The following is an 18,314-nucleotide window of genomic DNA, read 5'->3' on the forward strand; positions in this document are numbered from 1 at the left end:
TAACTAGTTACTGAAAAGCGCTTTTGAAAATAATTTATCGTCGTCATCAACCCATTACTGCCCCCTGCTGGGCACTAGCCTCGTCTCAGATTGAGAAGGTTGAGATTTTTTTCTCAGACATGGACATTTCCTCACGATGTTTTACCTTCGCCGTTAAAGCAAGTGATATTTCACATCTTTCCAATAAGCACATGACTTTGTAAAATCAGAAGATTTGAGATTTAGGAGGAATTGGGATTTGAACCACAGACCCATCGATCGAGAAGCCGAGTTTAACCACTAGGCTATCACTGCCATAAATTATCGTACTGACATAAAACTATATATCAGCTATCATGCACTAAAAGCCGTTGCGATGCTATCTTGCACGTGGTAGTTACAAAATATTTGATATTGTTAATATTGTTATTCAGTTGATCGCCACAAGCGCACACATCAATGCCGTGCTATCTTTCATAATGGCGATCAAATTATTTTTATTTTTAGCTTCAGTATCTTTAGTGAGTTGTCAGGGCCCCAGTCCGATTGTGAGGGTAGCTCAGGGTATCCTCCAGGGAGCGTGGAAGCAGTCGACAAACGGGCGGCAGTATGCCAGCTTCCAGGGGGTACCGTACGCGCGGCCACCCGTCGGCAAATATAGATTCAGGGTAAGTTTTGAATCAACAATATTCTGTTCATAAAGTAAGTTAAATAATAATTAGGTAATCAGGTCATTGTCCCTGTAGTTCTGGGACCAGAATAGGGCTACAGCATCTCCTGCTTGTCGTAAGACGCGACTAAAAGGGGCTTTCGGGGTTGCGGGCGGTAAGAGTGGGAGCTCGAACCGCCCGGCCAACGACCCCGGGAAGGACGGCGGTATGTGTGGTTGCATACCGTCGTGTACATCGGACGGTGTGGTGATTCAAACTCACTTGGGCGGATCCCAGAGGACTCAGCAGCACTACTCTCAGCAGGACTACGCAGCGCTGAGGATGGCCACCGGAGGGGGTTTTAGTGCAGTAAAAATCCCACATAACCCCGTGTCGCTCCCACGGCACCGGGTGCCTTATGAAGATTTCCCCCTCGAGAAGAAAAAAAAAAGGAATCAGGTCATGTTAGGTAGGGTCATCGTCTACTCATTTTGAAGGTGGTAGAACTTTTTGTGGTTCGACTCCGGCGGCACCACCGCCACACCTATATCCACCTAATAACAGCAGTGTTAGGCGCTGCTGTATTCCGGTTTGAAGGGTGTGGTAAGGGAGACAGACTTTTCCGAGGCGTTCCAGCTTAGTCCTCAGGGGTAGCGGCGCATCTGTGGCCGACCTCAGGTAAGAATATTTAATCCTATCTGGGGTTGATTACAGATGTCCATGGGCGGCAGTAGCCACTTACCATCAGGTGGACTGCATGCTCGTCTGCTTCTCTTATATTATAAAAAAAATATTAAAAAAATTAATAACGGTCCTACTGCTAGGCACGAGTCTTCTCTTAAATTGAGAAGGACCATAAACCACCGCGCTGGCCGCTGGCGCGCTAGCGAGTTGGTGGATCTTACTCACCCTTTAAGGACTTCAGGCGGGCAGGTTTCCTTAGGATGTTTTCCTTCCCCGTTTAAGTAAGTTACAATTAATTTAAAATATGCAGATAAATTGAAAATCAGAGGTGCGTGGTCGGCATTCGAAACTCGGACCTCCCGAAATTAAGATTTCACAAAAAAATAATTAGGCAAGTTCTATGAACCCTTTGAAATATTGTAACTAGAAATTCATTCAAAAAAATCTCGACTGCTTAAAAATATAGTCCAACGACACCTCATATGTTAACTTATGTCATGCCGTTTGAACCGTAGGGCGTGCCAAAGAATATTTTATAAGTACATATGCTCGGAAAACATTACTCTCCTCACACAGTCCAGGAAAATATAGAAATATAATCATTAATAAAACAGATTAAGATTAAGAATAAATCTAAATTGAAAAAAAACGTTTTGTAGAACTCACATTAACAAGTTTTCAAATATTTTGCTTGTATGAAACAGGTTTGTTTCATAAATTATTCATATCAGTATGTTATAATTTGTAATAATATAATTTTAAATAAACAATACTTTTTATCTATTGTTTGGCGTGAATCCGTAAAAAAAATACCATTAATTACTTATCTTAGGTTAGTTGATAAACTTTTTTTATCAATCATGTAATAAAACTGTCTGAATATCAATTAATATGATTAAATATGACCATACCTCAGTACATAGGCTTTTTGCGATACTTATCTTCATATCTGTCTCGTATATTTTTTAAAAAGATTAAATAATTATATAATGTTAGTTAAGTGTATTAGATAAAAGTTATGTCATACATACGATACGGTGTCGCATCGTTACAGATCGCGAAGTCGTATTCTAACACGACACCGAGTCGGAATTTTGTACGACATCACATACTTCCACGACATAGCTTAACATTGGTTTTTTTGCGATGAAAATTCGTGGTGACTTTTCTCAAAGTTATTTTTATTGTTCATGATGGAAAGAAATGCATGGACGTAGAATTTTCCGTCACATTATTTTGAACGACTCGAGTAGACTTGTTCTTCTCATGCTGATTGATGGTCGATGGTTATATGCTTTAAATGTTCAAAATCGTATTTGAGTCTACTAATTCGTATGTCCCCAGCGTAGTGGATGTCGGCGATATCCCACTACCGCACTTTATTAATAAACTGAACGAAACGACTTTAATATGAGAATCACTTTTATTTACAATTCGGGCAGAGTAACGGCTTACACGACTGATTAAATGCGAATGAACCACGCTCTACCAGCGCGTGGACTTAAATACTACTCGAGTGACAAACAGCCTAAGAACTACCCTCTCACATCACTTGTTTTGTGATAACAAGTGACGTGATTCACAATAAATTTAACTGTTAATAAAATAACATTATATTGAAAATATTGTTTTAAAAATACGAGAATAAATATTTTAATATTATTATAATTTATATAATTTATTTGGTATGACTAACAAAGTGTTTTGAAGTACTACCGGAAGTCTTCCATATTTTAATCTAAATATTAATTCCACATTGACAATCAAAATTAATATTATATATTATAAAATGCCTCCCCGCCCATATGGACTATGGTCTGAAGTCATTATGAGAGAACACTCGTGCTGTTCGACAGTAATACGTCGACGATGGATTAATAAAGCTGAACAAATTGACTTTATCTGCAGGAACCACAGAAGCTGCAACCATGGGGTGGGGTGTGGGACGCCAGCAGACCATTACCAGGCTGCTTGCAATACTACCCATTCACTAAAGAAATCAAAGGTAACATTTTTAAACGTTTGAATTTATTTTGGGTAACTAAAAATACAATTGACTAAATTACACTTCTGTTTGCCCTATTTTTTTCTCATTCTCAGAGGATTGTAATAGAACCCTTCGAGATTTAAGTCCGGCGACACCACCTCCATAAAGTATAGAAAAAGTATAAAATATAAAATCCATAATTATAAAATATAGAAAAAGTCTACAAAAATGGAGCTTCCCAAATTAAACCTCAGTTAACAACAGTTCTCTAACTTAAGTTGAACTTTATTTTATTGCCTGTGTCGTAGGTGCCATAGACACTGACAAAAATGAATACACAAATACCCGGACCCAGAACATAATCCAAATTCATGAGATATCTGTCTGGCCGGGGATCGAACCCGGAACCCTCTGCGTCATTCCACGATACATTGTATAAGTTATAATTACATTTATCCTCTAGGTAGTGAAAATTGCCTGTACCTGAACGTAGCCACTCCCAACCTGGACGCGAGAGCCTCTCTGCCGGTAATCATCGCCATCCACGGCGGCGCTTTCATGTACGGCGAAGGTATCGTCTACAATCCAGTCCATCTCATGGATCGAGATGTAGTTGTTGTGACCTTGAACTACCGACTGGGGCCTCTTGGTGAGTTTGTATAGTTTAAGATTTATCGTGGCAGTGATAGCCTAATGATTAAGAAACTCGGCCTCTCGATCGAGGGGTCTGAGGTTAAAATCCCAAGCATGCACCTCTGATTTTTCAAAGTTATGTGCGTTTTAAAAATTAATTATCACTTGCCTCAACGGTGAAGGAAAACATCGTCAGGAAACCTGCATACCTGAGAGATTTACAAAAAAAAATCAAATGTATGTGAAGTCTATACGCACTTTGCCAGCGCGGTGGACTGTGGCCTAATCCTTCTGATTCCTCGTCCCTTGCTCAGAAGTGGGACAGTCATTGTTTGATGATGATGATGATGATTTATCACATGGTGTCAAGTATAACACTAACCCATTTTTACCAGATTGCGGAGACTAATGGTGTTCAAGTGTATGTACGTTTGATTCTTTGGCAGACCCTGCAACCCGAACGGCTTAATAGATTTAAACATAAGAGGTCGTTGGATACATCTAAAAATAAGCTATATTTTTAAGCAGCCAGGTCTTTTGTTATTACACTACTTGATGTGTAATGTTATGTACAAATGTTGCAAAAAATATTTTTTCGCCAAGACGTTCTTTCTTAATTAATTAGTATCTATGTCACCAAATGATTCAATAGCTTTGCAAATTCTTTTTGAATTTTAGGCTACAAAAATGAGTATCAGAAACAATAATAGCTGAATTCCTTTAAACAAACAATCCTCTCAAAACAGTCAGGATCCCTTTTCTATTCGCTCCACATAAAGTTCCTTGTATTCAAATTATTTTAGCACCAATAACTGTTTTCTTTGTATTTTAGATACTTTTTAAGCGTTTTGTTCTATTTGATGAGAAGGGCACTGAGTTTTGCTCCGTTTGGAAATATATGCTATCTCCACAGTTTTCGCTGATTATTATAAAGTAATTTTGTCCAATATTTATACCTATGATATCTTAACTTTTCTTCTATAATATGCAAACGAGCTTGAAGTCCGCCTACATATGCAATCAACCCCAAATAAAATAAGAGCTACCAGAGTCAGCTATAGATTCGTTACTACCTGGACTAGAACACCTCGAAGGATGCCTCCCTTGCAACCTCCTTCAAACCAGAATACAGCTGCACTTTACTAGTACTACTAGGCAGAAAAAGAGGTGCTTCGGGAGTCGTACCATAAGCGGTCTTACCTTGAATTTTTCCAGGTTTCCTTAGCACCGGGGACCAGGCCGCACCAGGCAACGCCGGGCTCAAAGACCAGGCCTTCGCTTTAGGATGGGTGAAGGAAAACATTATGATGTTTGGGGGAAATCCTGATAGCATCACGTTAACTGGCTGCTCCGCTGGCGGCGCCAGTGTGCACTACCATTATCTCTCGCCATGGTCTAAAGGTAATTTTAATTAGATTTTATTTAGATTACTATCTACAAATAGACAATACGTTCTAACTTCCTTGTAAGGAGACCACAGATCTGTATTTGTTTTACAGGTCCGTGAAGAAGACTTATTTTTTATGTACCTATTAAGCCCATATTTTACTACTTTATCTGCATATTTGAATACAAATTCTATACTACCTTGAGACGCTACGAGAATGCTAGAACAACTTTTATATGGTTTTTACTAATATATATGCAAGTACATTGAATCAAAATACTATAATGTTGAGTAAAGAAAATACAGTTAGGTCTAAAACCATTAAAATGCAGTTGGGCCACTCTGATTCTAGCAGTCTCATATTTAAATACATCTTTTCAGACACATTCCACAGAGGCATAGCGTTCAGTGGAGCGTCGTTTACTCCCTGGGCACACGCGACGAAGCCGCTCCAGAAGGCTAAGACCCTGGCCACCATCGTGGGCTGCCCGACCGCCACCACCCGCGAGATGGTGGACTGTCTTCGCTGCAGGCCTGCTGAAGTCCTCGTCAATGCCCAGATTGAGATGTTTGTTAGTACTATTTTATAACGTATATCGTACTATTATTAAATTCAGTACTTCTGTTAAATTCGTCCCGAAGTGTTCCCGGATCGCTATGACATGGGGTCTTGAAGTAAGGTGCAAAAAGAGCTCTTTTTGAAAGTCAGCGACGCATTGACTCCAAATGTAAATGTCCATAGGCGACGGAGACTGATTGCCATCAGGTAGCCTGTCTGCCTTATTGCTAGATCTAATGAAAAAAACTTAAATAATTCACTCTGTAAAACTGAAACCTTTAAAATTAGTTCAGCGAATGCTAAATAGACTGACAAAATCCAAAAATGTTTCATATTTTAATAACGGGCAAATATTATATAAGCTAAAAAAGAATGACGTAGGTATAGTTGATATCACGGACAAACACTTCAAGTTCTGATCTATATATAGATAGCTGTAACTGAGGCAAAGAGATATGGCGCAACTTGTTTTTGCCATAGGTATATGATACGGTCACATCAGAAATACCTATCGCTGTTTTCTTTTACCTTTTATTTCTTTCGACCCATTCTTACAAACTGGTATTTATTAAAAATTGGATTAAAAGAGTCACTCTTAATTCAACTTTTAAATTCAAATGTAATGTCTACTATAAACTCAAACATATATACTCGTACTATGGCGCTAAAAACTCTATAGAATCGTACGGATATTAAAAAACAAACGAAAAATTATATTTACATAAAATATATAGTTATAAGTTTATTTTTTTATAAGTTTGGAGTAGCAAACCAGCTTGTAGTCCATCTCATGGTACGTGGTCACTGCCGCCTAAAGAAATCCATGATCAACATCACAGATCCATTGCCTCACCCGAGGAGTATGATGGTCCTATATGTTAGTCAACCTACATCCACACCCTTCCACTGAAGCACAAGACCTGCTTCAAGATAGAAACGGGTGTGGTGGTTGTACCTCCCCAGTTGAACCCTACTGGTTCTACCAACTTTTAAAGTATTTTTAAATAATTTATTATAACCTTTTCTCTGATTTTATGGTATTTACCACGCTTTTATTAGCTGACCTGTATGTATGTAACGGAATCTTTGAACTGGATTTTTACTCACTTTGTACGATCTGTTTAAGTTGAAATTTTGAACAATTATCAAGAACCGATGACAATACACGATTTTAATAATTGTCTCCCATTCTCCCCATCAAGATTGTCAAGAATTAGGATGAACGATTTTCCTTGTGCTATTTGAGCGTGGTTTTTAGTTTTTAAATTATAATAAATTAAAAGATAAAATTGGTTATATCCTCAGGATTGGAAGGTGCATTTGTTCACACCATTCGTACCTACTGTAGAGCCTGAGTTGAAAAACGCCTTCTTGACCCAGCACCCATTCCACGCGATGCTGGCTGGAAAAATGGCAAAATTACCGCTGATTACCTCCATTACTTCTGAAGAAGGACTGTATCCAGCGGCAGGTAAGCTACTGCTTCTGTTTTTTCGAAGAAGGACTTTATGCGCCTTAAGTATATAACAGTATGATATATTCTGGAATGTTATCTTCCTACTGAAGTCATAAGTCATAATACTTCTGCAAACGCATTACGTAATAAATATCGTGACTTTTGAAGAAGGATTTTAGTCAGCAACAGTAGCAACAATATAAGCGGTGGCATCACTAGCGAAGGGAGATTGTACTAGGGACAGGTAACTAATTTGTACGCATAATTTAGTTTAAATACAACTATACAGCAGTGATAGCCTAGTAGTTAAGAAACTCGGCCTTTCGATCGAGGGGTCCGAGGTTCAAATCCCAGACACGCACCTCTGATTTTTACTCTTGCTAAACGGTGAAGGAAAACATCGTGAGTAAACCTGCATACCTGAGGGATTCTCAAAGGTATGTGAAGTCTATGTAATACCGACTTGGCCAGCGCGGTGGACTATGGCCTAATCCTTCTCATTATGAGAGGAGACCCGTGCCCAGCAGTGGGACAGTAATGGGTTGTTGATGATTGATGATGATGATGACAACTATTCTCAAAATATAAAAGAACAAATATAGAAGACCACATAAAAGCCTAAGGCTTTAGCGATAAAATATTTGTCCCAGTTATTCGCAATTCAAAAATACGTTTTACTCGACTGCAGAAGGCAATATTTTACAAACGAGTTGACGAATTTTAACGACTGATGTCGTTGGATTCGTCTAAATTGTGGGAATAATATAGGCTGTATTTTGAAACAGTCGGGGTTTTTGTTCTTACTTATTTTAGTTTATAGCAAAAAGCTGTTTAAATAAAACATGAAAAATACATATTCAGATACGTCTAGCTTAAAATGGTATTAGCAATTCAAATGAAATCAAATCAAATCAAAATTCGGGTGTACTACCGTTTAGCCCATACCTCCAATCGCTCTGAATTTTGGTACACATATGGATTTTGACTCCCTGATTAAGAATGTCATACTCAAAATACCCTCAAATAATATTTTTAAGGTCAAATTGCTCAAAAACGATTTTTTGCTGCTTTTTGCACTTTTTATTTGACCTTGAAAATATTATTTGAGGGTACTTTGAGTACGATATTCTTCGTTTGTGGCTCAAAATCCATAGGTATACCAAATTTCAGATCGATCGGAGGTATGGGCTAAACGGAAGTTTATCCCAAAAATCTTTTATTAAAAGTAGATTCCTTACAGCTCTTTTGTCGTCTATATATCTATCACCACTTCGCAAGGCGTTTCGTATGGACAAGAAGAGGCGAAAGAAACTCCATAATAGACATTAAAAAAATCTTATCTATGATGATAAACTTAACCTAATGGAACTAACTTTTAATATCTTTACCTGACAGTATACCAGTCGGACCCATCCTTTTTGCCGGAGCTGGAATCCCGTTGGGAGCACCTCGCCAGCAACATCTTCGAGTACAATGACACGTTGCCACTCGACCTGCGCCCTGCCGTAGCAGCTAAGATCAAGCAGAAGTACTTCGGGAACAAACCGATTGGTCAGGAAACTTTCCCACAACTGGTTGAGGTAAAAAAAATTGTATTACTGAAAATCTAAATAGTACGTAAGTATATTAATTGTACCAAAAACCTAGTTTGTTTTTAATATTGGGGAAGTAGCAAACGAGGTAAGAGGTTACTGCCGCCCATGGACATCAATAATCTACAATCAACTCCAATCAAAATTGCGGTCCTACTTAAACTCGGCCAGAGATGCGTTACTACCCTTAAGAACTACATAAGTTAGTACGCCTCGAAAAAGTATGTCTCCCTTACCACACTCTTCAGACGCTGCTACTCGTATTATGAGGCAGAAAAAGGCATGGCAGTGGTGTCTCCGGAGTCGAACCATAGACCTACTCTACCACCTACCACCTACCTTCTACCACCAATAATTAATAAATATTTCTCGCGCCAATAATTAATAAATATGTGTAACATAACCTTTAATACGTTCACTAAACTTAATATTGTTGACAATGCCCTCGATCCATACACAATAGAATATGCTTTTGTAACGCATTTGAAGGTTGTAGAACCCTTTGTGGTTCGACTCCGGCGGCACCACCGCCACACCTATTTCTACCTAATAACAACAATGTTAAGCGCTGCTGTGTTCTGGTTTGAAGGGTGTGGTAAGGGAGACTTACTTTTCCGAGGCGTTCCAGCTTAGTCCTCAGGAGTAGCGGCGCATCTGTGGCCGACCTCAGGTGGGAATATTTAATCCTATCTGGGATTGATTACAGGTGTCCATGGGCGGCAGTGGCCACTTACCATCAGGTGGACTGTATGCTCGTCTGCTACTCCTATATTATAAAAAAAAAAATACTTTGTACCTCAGGCTCTCGGCGATCGTCATTTCGCGGTGGACGTGGGCAAGCTGGCCCAGCACCACGCAGTCAAGTCTGGGCAACCTACCTTCCTGTACCGATATGGGTACCGTGCCAAGACCAGCTTTACACATACCATGGCTAACAATGAGAAGGATTATGGTAAACATTTCAACATCTTTAATATTGCTGGGCACGGATCTCCTCTCAAAATGAGATTAGGCCATAGTCCACCGGGCTGGCGAAATGCGAATTGGTTGACATCTTTGTATGTATTATGTGGCAATTGGACCTTTATGTATTTTTTTTTAATTTAGTGAAATTTCTTGTGCTCTTATAAACGTAATTCAATAGCAAATTTGCTTGCAAAGTGGGGAATTAGATTGTCATAAGTAAAAGTGTAAAGCATTAATTTGAAGATTTGAACGACAATACTTAGCAAAATGACACTAAAGTTACATTCGATTTTGTTTTCGGAAAAAAACGTTAGCAAACTGACACCTTCCTGAAGCCAAGAACTTAGTTGTACCACATGACATAAATTACTAATATTCCACACAATCATACATTTGCTTCGAATCTGTTGCGCATTTAAGATATTTTGATTATTTTGAAAAAAAAACAGTCTATCTTAGACTTCTAGATGTTTCTAAACTCATTTTTTTTAGTATTCCAGTTAGTCTAAAATCTTAATGACTTCTAGACAACCTTAGACCCAAGAACGTAAACCCGTAGGTTGTCTGGAAAAAACCGCTTTTCAGATAGATAACTTTATTCCTTTATTAAATCATGTATCTAGAATTCCCAACGAATAATCTCATTGAATATAAATGTTTCAATAATTATTTTGAGGTCAAACTAAATCAAGTTCAAATATTTATATTGAAAGAGACACAAGAAAGATTTTTTAAATATTGGAAAGAAATTTTCCATTAACATTTAGTTAAGAAATAATACCTATTTGTGCCCAATTAGTGCCCTACAAAACAGATTGAATTTCGATTTAAAGGGTACATAATAAAGGCACAGTAGAAATATGGAATCCTTATACTGTGATAAAAGGCAGTCACACGAACTTGATCCTCAGGGATTACAAAGTACTCGTATCTATCTGCCACAGATTCTTTGTTACTTCTCGAAGGGGAAACTTTCAAAAGGTACCCGACGACGTGGGAGCGACGCCGGGTTATGTGGGATTTTTAACGCTCTAAAATCCCCCCGGTGGCCGTCCTAAACGCTTGTTGGCGAACTCCGGGATCTCCAATGGAACACAACCGGAGCCCTCCAAACGCGATGCCCAACGGGCTCTACCCTGGGGGAGCAGTTTTCGCTCCTCCCACACCATGTAGTGTTTACGATGGTATGCGACCACACATACCGCCGTCCTTCCCGGGGGACCAGAATAGGGCTACAGTATCCCCTGCCTGTCGTAAGAAGCGACCAAAAGGGGCTTCCAGGGTTGCAGGCGGCAAGAGTGGGAGCTCAAACCGCCCAGCCAGCGACCCCGGGAAAGACGGCGGTATGTGTGGTTGCATACCGTCGTGAACAACAAAAGGTGGTGCGAGCGGCATGCTCACCTGGACGAAGCCCGACGGGGCAACGCGCTAAGAGGACTCCGGTTGCGTTCCTCTGGGATCCCGAAGTACTTTACGCAGCGCCGAGGACGGCCACCGGGGGGTTTTAGTGCGGTAAGAATCCCACGTAACTCTGTATCGCTCCCACGGTACCTTTCGAAAGTTACCTCGAGAACAAAAAAAAAGGTACGATTATCTGTAATCGACTACAACCTAACCCATTCACCCATCGTGCACAACCTCTGTCCTATGTCAAGTTGGTTATAGTTTTACATAGGCGGCAGTGACTATGTACCCCGCTATTTACCATCAGGTAGACTGAATATTCATTTGTTACTTAAAAAAGCAAAAAGCGGTCTCTTTCGACATAAATAGCATTTTCATAACTTTTCCAGGAGTAAGCCACGCTGATGACATGATGATGATCGCGAAAGTCGTGGACCTAAGCCCTGAAGATATTAAGATGAGGGAGGTTCTCATCGACATGGTCTACAGCTATGCTACTACTGGGTATATACATTACTCTTGTATTATCTGTGTCATTACTGTCATATACGCACGAAGACGGGAACTAACAATTAGGCTCGGGACTAAATTAGGAAGCTAATAAACGTCTACAAACGTCGCTTGTCGTCAACGACCGACGACTGACTACGATCGTCAGCGACAGTCATCGACAGGCCCTGACGGCGACGACAATTGGCGACTGTCGGCAACATACTTCAACATGAACTATTGCTTGTGTATTAAATCTCTGTCGCTCGTGTGTTACCTCCCTTAGATGTCTATTGTGCTTAGAATTATTTCTGGTGCCTTCTCTGTGATTGACTGATGTAGTGATGTGTTTAGCATGTGCTTTTTAATTAAAAAAAAAAATCCATGAAACAGAACATCAAGAATAGTCGAAATGGATAACTATGGTGTATATATTTGCTGTATTCTCTTTAATAAGTATCATTAAATAGTGTATACTAGCGTGTACTAAAACTTCTAATTTTTCGTAGTCGCGAACGTGAGAAAATATTTTTCTTCCTCTAAAGGTGAATAAAACTTCGTGATAAACCTACATACCTACTCGACTCTATAATATTTTCAAGGTCTTTTTATGCTACAGAAAGTTGTTTTATGAAAGATAGGTTGTGTTGTGATAAAACTTTGTCTTTCGGAGAACTGGCGGTTATTTTTATTATAGTAGTTTGGGAAGAAGGATGTAAAATATTTCGTTTCTTGTTTATTCAATATTTTCTGCGATTTCGTTTTTCTTGCTAACTTTAGCAAGAAGTAATAAGTTTATTTTAGCTAACTTTTAGATCGAAAGCTCGTATTATCTTAGACAAATGACAAACTTTTGGTTGCTTTTGACCAGCCTAGTGAATTGTGATTGCTTTAACATCTATGTATACCATACTATACATCCACACATTTTGAAGGTGATAGAAAAGTTTGTTGGTTCGAATACCCGCTACACCAAACTTAAAGGTTGCAGCAAGGGAAATACCTAAAGGGCCATAGATGCTTTGCTTATGAGGACTAAGTGACATTCCCACTCTAATTTTATCTGGGGTTGATTACAGATGTCCATGATCCGCAGTTGTCAGGTTATCCCAGTGCATGCTCGTTTGCTTCTTCTATTATACATAATAAGCTTACCGAAGGTTTCAAATCTACGACAATCAACTAAGGATGAGTAAAGTAAAAGCCCCTTCATCCGTCAGACCTGACTTCCCGATTTTAATATCAGAACCTCAAGATAATTATCCCTTTCAGAGTCCCGAAACTGCCGAACATTCCACAATGGGACCCCATAAAACCCGGGTCTCCGGAACTCAACTATGCCAACATCGCTGGACCCAACAAGGTCCAGATGAAGGCTAGCAGCGACTTCGGTCATCGATCCTTCTGGGATAGCCTCGGATTCATTGAAAACGAAAACTTCAACATAAAAATAAGAGACGAGCTGTAACTTGAAGAATAAGACGTAATAATTTGAAGGTGGTAGAACCCTTTGTGGTTCGACACCGACGCGACCACTGCCACACTTATTTCTGCCTCATAACAGCAGCGTTAAACGCTGCTGTGTTTTGTTTTGAAGGGTCTAGTAAGGCAGACATACTTTTCCGAGGCCTTCCAGCTTAGTCCTCAAGGGTAGCGGCGCATCAGCGGCCGACTTCAGAAATATCTAATCCTATCTGGCGCTGATAACAGATGTCCATCGGCGGCAGGAGCCACTTACCATCAGGTGGACTGCATGCTCGTCTGCTACTCCTGTAATATAAAAAAATAAATAACATTTTTAAACTGATGTTTTTGATATTAGTAGTGATTAATGTTTTTTTCAATAGTACTTGCCTATTACATATCCTCGTTCATTTAGGTGTTCGATACCTTGAAAACATGAATAATGTTATTGATAAACAATCTATGGTAAACACACTGAATTTAAATTACGTATAAATAAAATATATCTTATATATGCCTGTCTGTAATTTTGGCTGTTTTATTCCCCCTCCTTTCCTCTTCCCCGGACACACTGAAGCCACGGTTCACCATCGACGTGAATTCAATATCGATGGACGGCAGTAGCCACTTACCATCAGGCAGACTGCATGGTCATTTGCTATATCTATTCGCTATACATAGCGCTACGCCGCAATGTCTCCTGTCATGAACTAAAATCTATCTAGAGTCTAGTCGTAGAGTAGTCTCTTACTGCTAATAAAAAGTATCTAATAAGTCACAATAAAAAATGTATACTAAAATGTAGCCGAATAATGTACCCTTAGACTGTTTGTCCACTGCACCGTTACCGAGCCGATACCGATAATTAATCTCGGCGCCGAAGTAGCGTACACATACATTTACTATGGGATGACGGTGCTCGGGTGACGGACATTCGGTGGACAAGCTGCTATAGCAAATGTATGTACGCTACTTCGGCGCCGTCATTAATTATCGGTATCGACTCGGTATCGTGGTTGGTGGACAAACAGCGTTATAATACCCGTGGTAATTGGACAAATACATCTTAAGTAATAGGCGTACAAACAAACAGAACAAATATGCATTTTGTAATATTTATGTATGGATATGTAAGTATAATTTACGTACATATAATTCTCGAGAATTATTACCTAAACGTTTAAACTATTATTTACCTCAGAACGACATTACAATTATTATTGTAATGTTGAACTAGAACTTAGAATAAACCCACACAGGCATATAGATTTCTTTACATTGTCTGTCATCGGTAAAGCAAGTACCTATACAATGATATATTTGGGGAGCCCAAGAGGGGATTTCGGGAGTGACTCGAGCGCGGCAGACTAAGATATAGGAGATACCTTACAACCTGTAGAGTATCCTAAACCATAAATGAGCTTTCTACGTCGGGGGGTTTGCACAACTAAAAAAAACTATAACTGGACATGCTCTAGAGCGGTCAATTTTCTTTTTAATATAGAGGAAATAATGCTAGAAAACGAGTTTATACACATTTAGCGTGGCTGGCGTGGCATCGTGGGCTCCCCTACTAATAAGTACGCAATGATTATAACTTATACGCACACCTGCAAGACCTATAGAGTGAAACTAAATTCGCCTAATAAACTGATAAACTAATAAGGAAAAATAAGTCTAAAACTACGCAAACATACACAAGTCGCGGGTATCGGCTAGTATTTTATAATTGGATTCAATGTAGCTCCACCTGATAACTAATATTATACAATAAACAATCTAACCGCGCTAAGCAGGTCAGTTAAATGTATAGTTAATCTGGCATTCTGGCAGTGCGATTCCGGCGGCCGGCGCACACGCACGTATTCACGTATCTAGAGTTATTTTTAAAATGGCGTTCAAATTATTTTTCTTTCTAGCGTCAATAGCTTTAGTGAGTTGTCAGGGTCCCAGTCCGATTGTGAGAGTAGCTCAGGGTATCCTTCAAGGAACGTGGAAGCAGTCGACGAATGGGCGGCAGTATGCCAGCTTCCAGGGGGTACCGTACGCGCGACCACCCGTCGGAAAATATAGGTTCAGGGTATGTAATCTTTACCTTACTTTTTAGTCATAATTTCTGAAACAATAATTAAATGAAAAGCACATTTAATTAAATAAACTGTCGTTTTCAAGCTCAAGAGTATTAAAGGGTAATTGCACGATTAATTAAGTAGGTATTTGTAAATACTTTCAACCGTTAAAGAAGACAAGAAGATAGTAACATGTCTTAGGCCTATTTAATACTTAGTTACTAAACCATACGTATATTATAAGAATTAAATTAAATTAATTCTAAAAGATACTATTTTTTATGTAATTAATGTGGAGAACCGCCATTCGTCCCGTCTAACGTAATTATTCCCGCACATGGACGTACAAACGTTTTACAACGGTCTATTTTAGTCTAATCTATTTTATTTTTGTATAAATGTACATAAATATAGTTTTAATATATGTATTGTATATGTTTTTATGAATAATGTCATAAACAGAAATAGTATCATTCAATAAAGAACTTATTTTATAAAATTTCTAACAACAACGTCAACTTAGTGATTTAAGTCCTATAAAAACGCGAGTCAATTTCACAAAAGCCCACTCTAAATCGACGACTCAGATTTTGAGTCTTTTTACTCTATAGTCCAAGTCGTGTAACCTTCGATCACTAATAAGAACGTGTAACGTCCGTTATTTATCATCAACCTATACAATTTTAATTTATCATCGATCGAAATTTTACAACGTCTAGTATACAGCAATTTTTAATTAGTTGAATGCAATATTAATAATTTGCGTAAGTCATTTAAGCCAAAATGAAATGAATATACGTGTACATTTTGTTGGTTACGTAAATAGTTTTGAACTCTACCCTCGACTTTGCTGCAAACGTGTTAATGGGTCGTTTGAAGTCATAAACGTCTCTTAAGAAACACTTAAATCTTGAGTTAGCGTTAAGACTTCGACTTATTATAGTGCTTACTGTTATAACTTATAACTCAAGACTTAAGACTTTAAAGACTATTCGAGTCGTAAATCAGTAAAACGATTTTTAATAAAATATAAAACACTGAGACTCTTTTATCACTACTCTATTCCTATAACCAAAAAAGTAATCGCAGCATCACCGCCACCCATAGATAAGTACCGCCGTTCGCCACCCAAGAATACTTTCCATGTAAGAGCGGTGTTAAGCGCTTTTGTATTCTGGTTTGAAGGATGTGCTAAGGGAGACACTTATATGAAGAATTGCATCTTAACCCTCATAGACAGCATCGCGTCAAGTTATATTTGAAGTTAAACTACATTCTCCTTTGCTACTTAATTAAAAAAAAAACAGCAAGGCATATTAATATTATAAGTATTTTTATAGCCTGTTTCATATATTATTTTGTACTTTTTTTATTACGTTAATATTGTAAATAATTAAATGTAACTTGTAGGATTATTGCATAAAACAATTTATTACATATTAAATTAAAAAAAAAAAAAAAAAAAAAAAAAAAGGCATATTGGAATTTGTTAAAATACGTACTGAATAGGGGAAACATAAAGGTGAACTAATTTTGAAAAACACGTATCTAATTAACTTCATGAATATATTCTTTACGACACTTTTACATTATTCGTAAATCTCGTAAACAAGACAAGTAGCTGTCATCATTAATTTAAAAATATATTGCAGAAGTAGATAAACATTGTAGACAAGAAAACCGTTTTACGTTATTACTTTATTCAGATGATCTAAGCTCGGCTAAAAACCAAATTGTTTTAACTATGATCCAAGGTTACCGTTACAATATTCGCTGGAGTAATGTAACTAATACATAGTGGTACATAGTGACAAGGCACTAAGGTTAAAATTGACATAAAATAATGCTATCGGTACGTAAGACGACATGATTGTATATTATTATAGCTTCCACATGGCATGTCTCATGTTAGGACTGTGTTTAAATACATAAATAAATTGTCAAGTGCGATTCATAATCGCGCAAGAGTTCCGCACCATTTTAAAACCATATTAAAATAGTATTTTTATTTTTAATTTGGTATAAGAGGGATATAAATAAAGAAAATGTATTGTCTATCTCATCGGTTCAATAAATGAACTGAAAAACGCCGAAAAATGCCTGTTTCTTTTATCAAAACCCGCCGCCTTTTATTTTTCACATTTTAGTAATCGTATGTGTTATAGGACTATAGCGTTTTTATTTTGTTTTAGAAATAGGTACAAACTATAGTCTGATTCATAATTAGGTGTCCAAAATGTAAACAAAGAAATGTCACTGTCAAAAATAACAAGAAACTAAAACTTTAACAAACTCAACAAAAAACGAAAATTTAACAAATATACACAATTTAACAAACGCGTTATGTAAACGAGAAAACATTAGAGTTCGATCACAATCACGAAAATGAATAATATCAGTTACGAAACTTAAAAATGACAGCACAAGAAATGTCTTGGATTCCGATTGTGTTACCATGATCACATTTTAATTTTCTACCATAAACTTTGTTTTTTATTATTATTACTGTATAGAACGAAATTGAGGTGATATAAATATTAGAAAATGTGAATTAATCTTAATTTATTTAGATTATTATTTTATTATTGTTGTATTACTTTAATATCGACAAAAATAAAAACTACTATTTCTAACGTATTTTCTTAATAGGTCAACACCTTTGTTTACATTTTGGACACCTAATTATGAATCAGAGTATAGGTTCGGGAGATAGATACGTATAAGTACAGTTCAGTAATTGAAAGACAGGCAGCGAATACGTAGGCTTAAGGTCCGTTTGTCCCTGTAGTTCCGGAACTAGAATAGGGCTACGGTATCCCCTGCCTGTCGTAGGAGGCGACTAAAAGGGGGCTTCCGGGGTTGCGGGCGGCAAGAGTGGCAGCTCTAATCGTCCAGCAAGCGACCCCGGGAAGGACGGCGGTATGTGTGGTCGCATACCATCGTAAACACTACGTGGTGTGGGAGGAGCGAAAACTGCTCCCCCAGGGTAAAGCCC

At 38.1% G+C, this 18,314-nt stretch overlaps 2 protein-coding genes across 2 annotated transcripts in view; both read left to right on the top strand.

Moving 5' to 3' along the window:
• Window positions 1-417: 417 nt before the first annotated feature.
• LOC140757611 (carboxylic ester hydrolase-like) lies at window positions 418-13,593 on the top strand. The gene is made up of 10 exons (XM_073093447.1): window positions 418-647; window positions 3,222-3,318; window positions 3,764-3,949; window positions 5,149-5,334; window positions 5,702-5,892; window positions 7,185-7,350; window positions 8,731-8,915; window positions 9,729-9,879; window positions 11,687-11,801; window positions 13,059-13,593. The coding sequence occupies exons 1-10, from the start codon at window positions 459-461 to the stop codon at window positions 13,252-13,254; spliced, it is 1,662 nt and encodes a 553-aa protein (XP_072949548.1). The 5' UTR covers window positions 418-458; the 3' UTR covers window positions 13,255-13,593.
• A 1,473-nt stretch (window positions 13,594-15,066) lies between these two features.
• The window catches only part of LOC140757610 (carboxylic ester hydrolase-like), a 29,652-nt gene continuing 26,404 nt past the window's right edge, over window positions 15,067-18,314 (top strand). Inside the window, exon 1 of the mRNA XM_073093446.1 lies at window positions 15,067-15,330. Coding sequence (XP_072949547.1) covers window positions 15,142-15,330 — 189 coding nt within the window. The 5' untranslated portion in view covers window positions 15,067-15,141. The remainder of the gene's footprint in view (window positions 15,331-18,314) is intronic.

This window comes from Epargyreus clarus, unplaced genomic scaffold (assembly GCF_041222505.1).
Source record: "Epargyreus clarus isolate Ecla_fem2 unplaced genomic scaffold, WU_Ecla_fem_2.2 ptg000004l, whole genome shotgun sequence".
In the NCBI taxonomy this organism is placed as follows: Eukaryota; Metazoa; Arthropoda; class Insecta; order Lepidoptera; family Hesperiidae; genus Epargyreus; species Epargyreus clarus.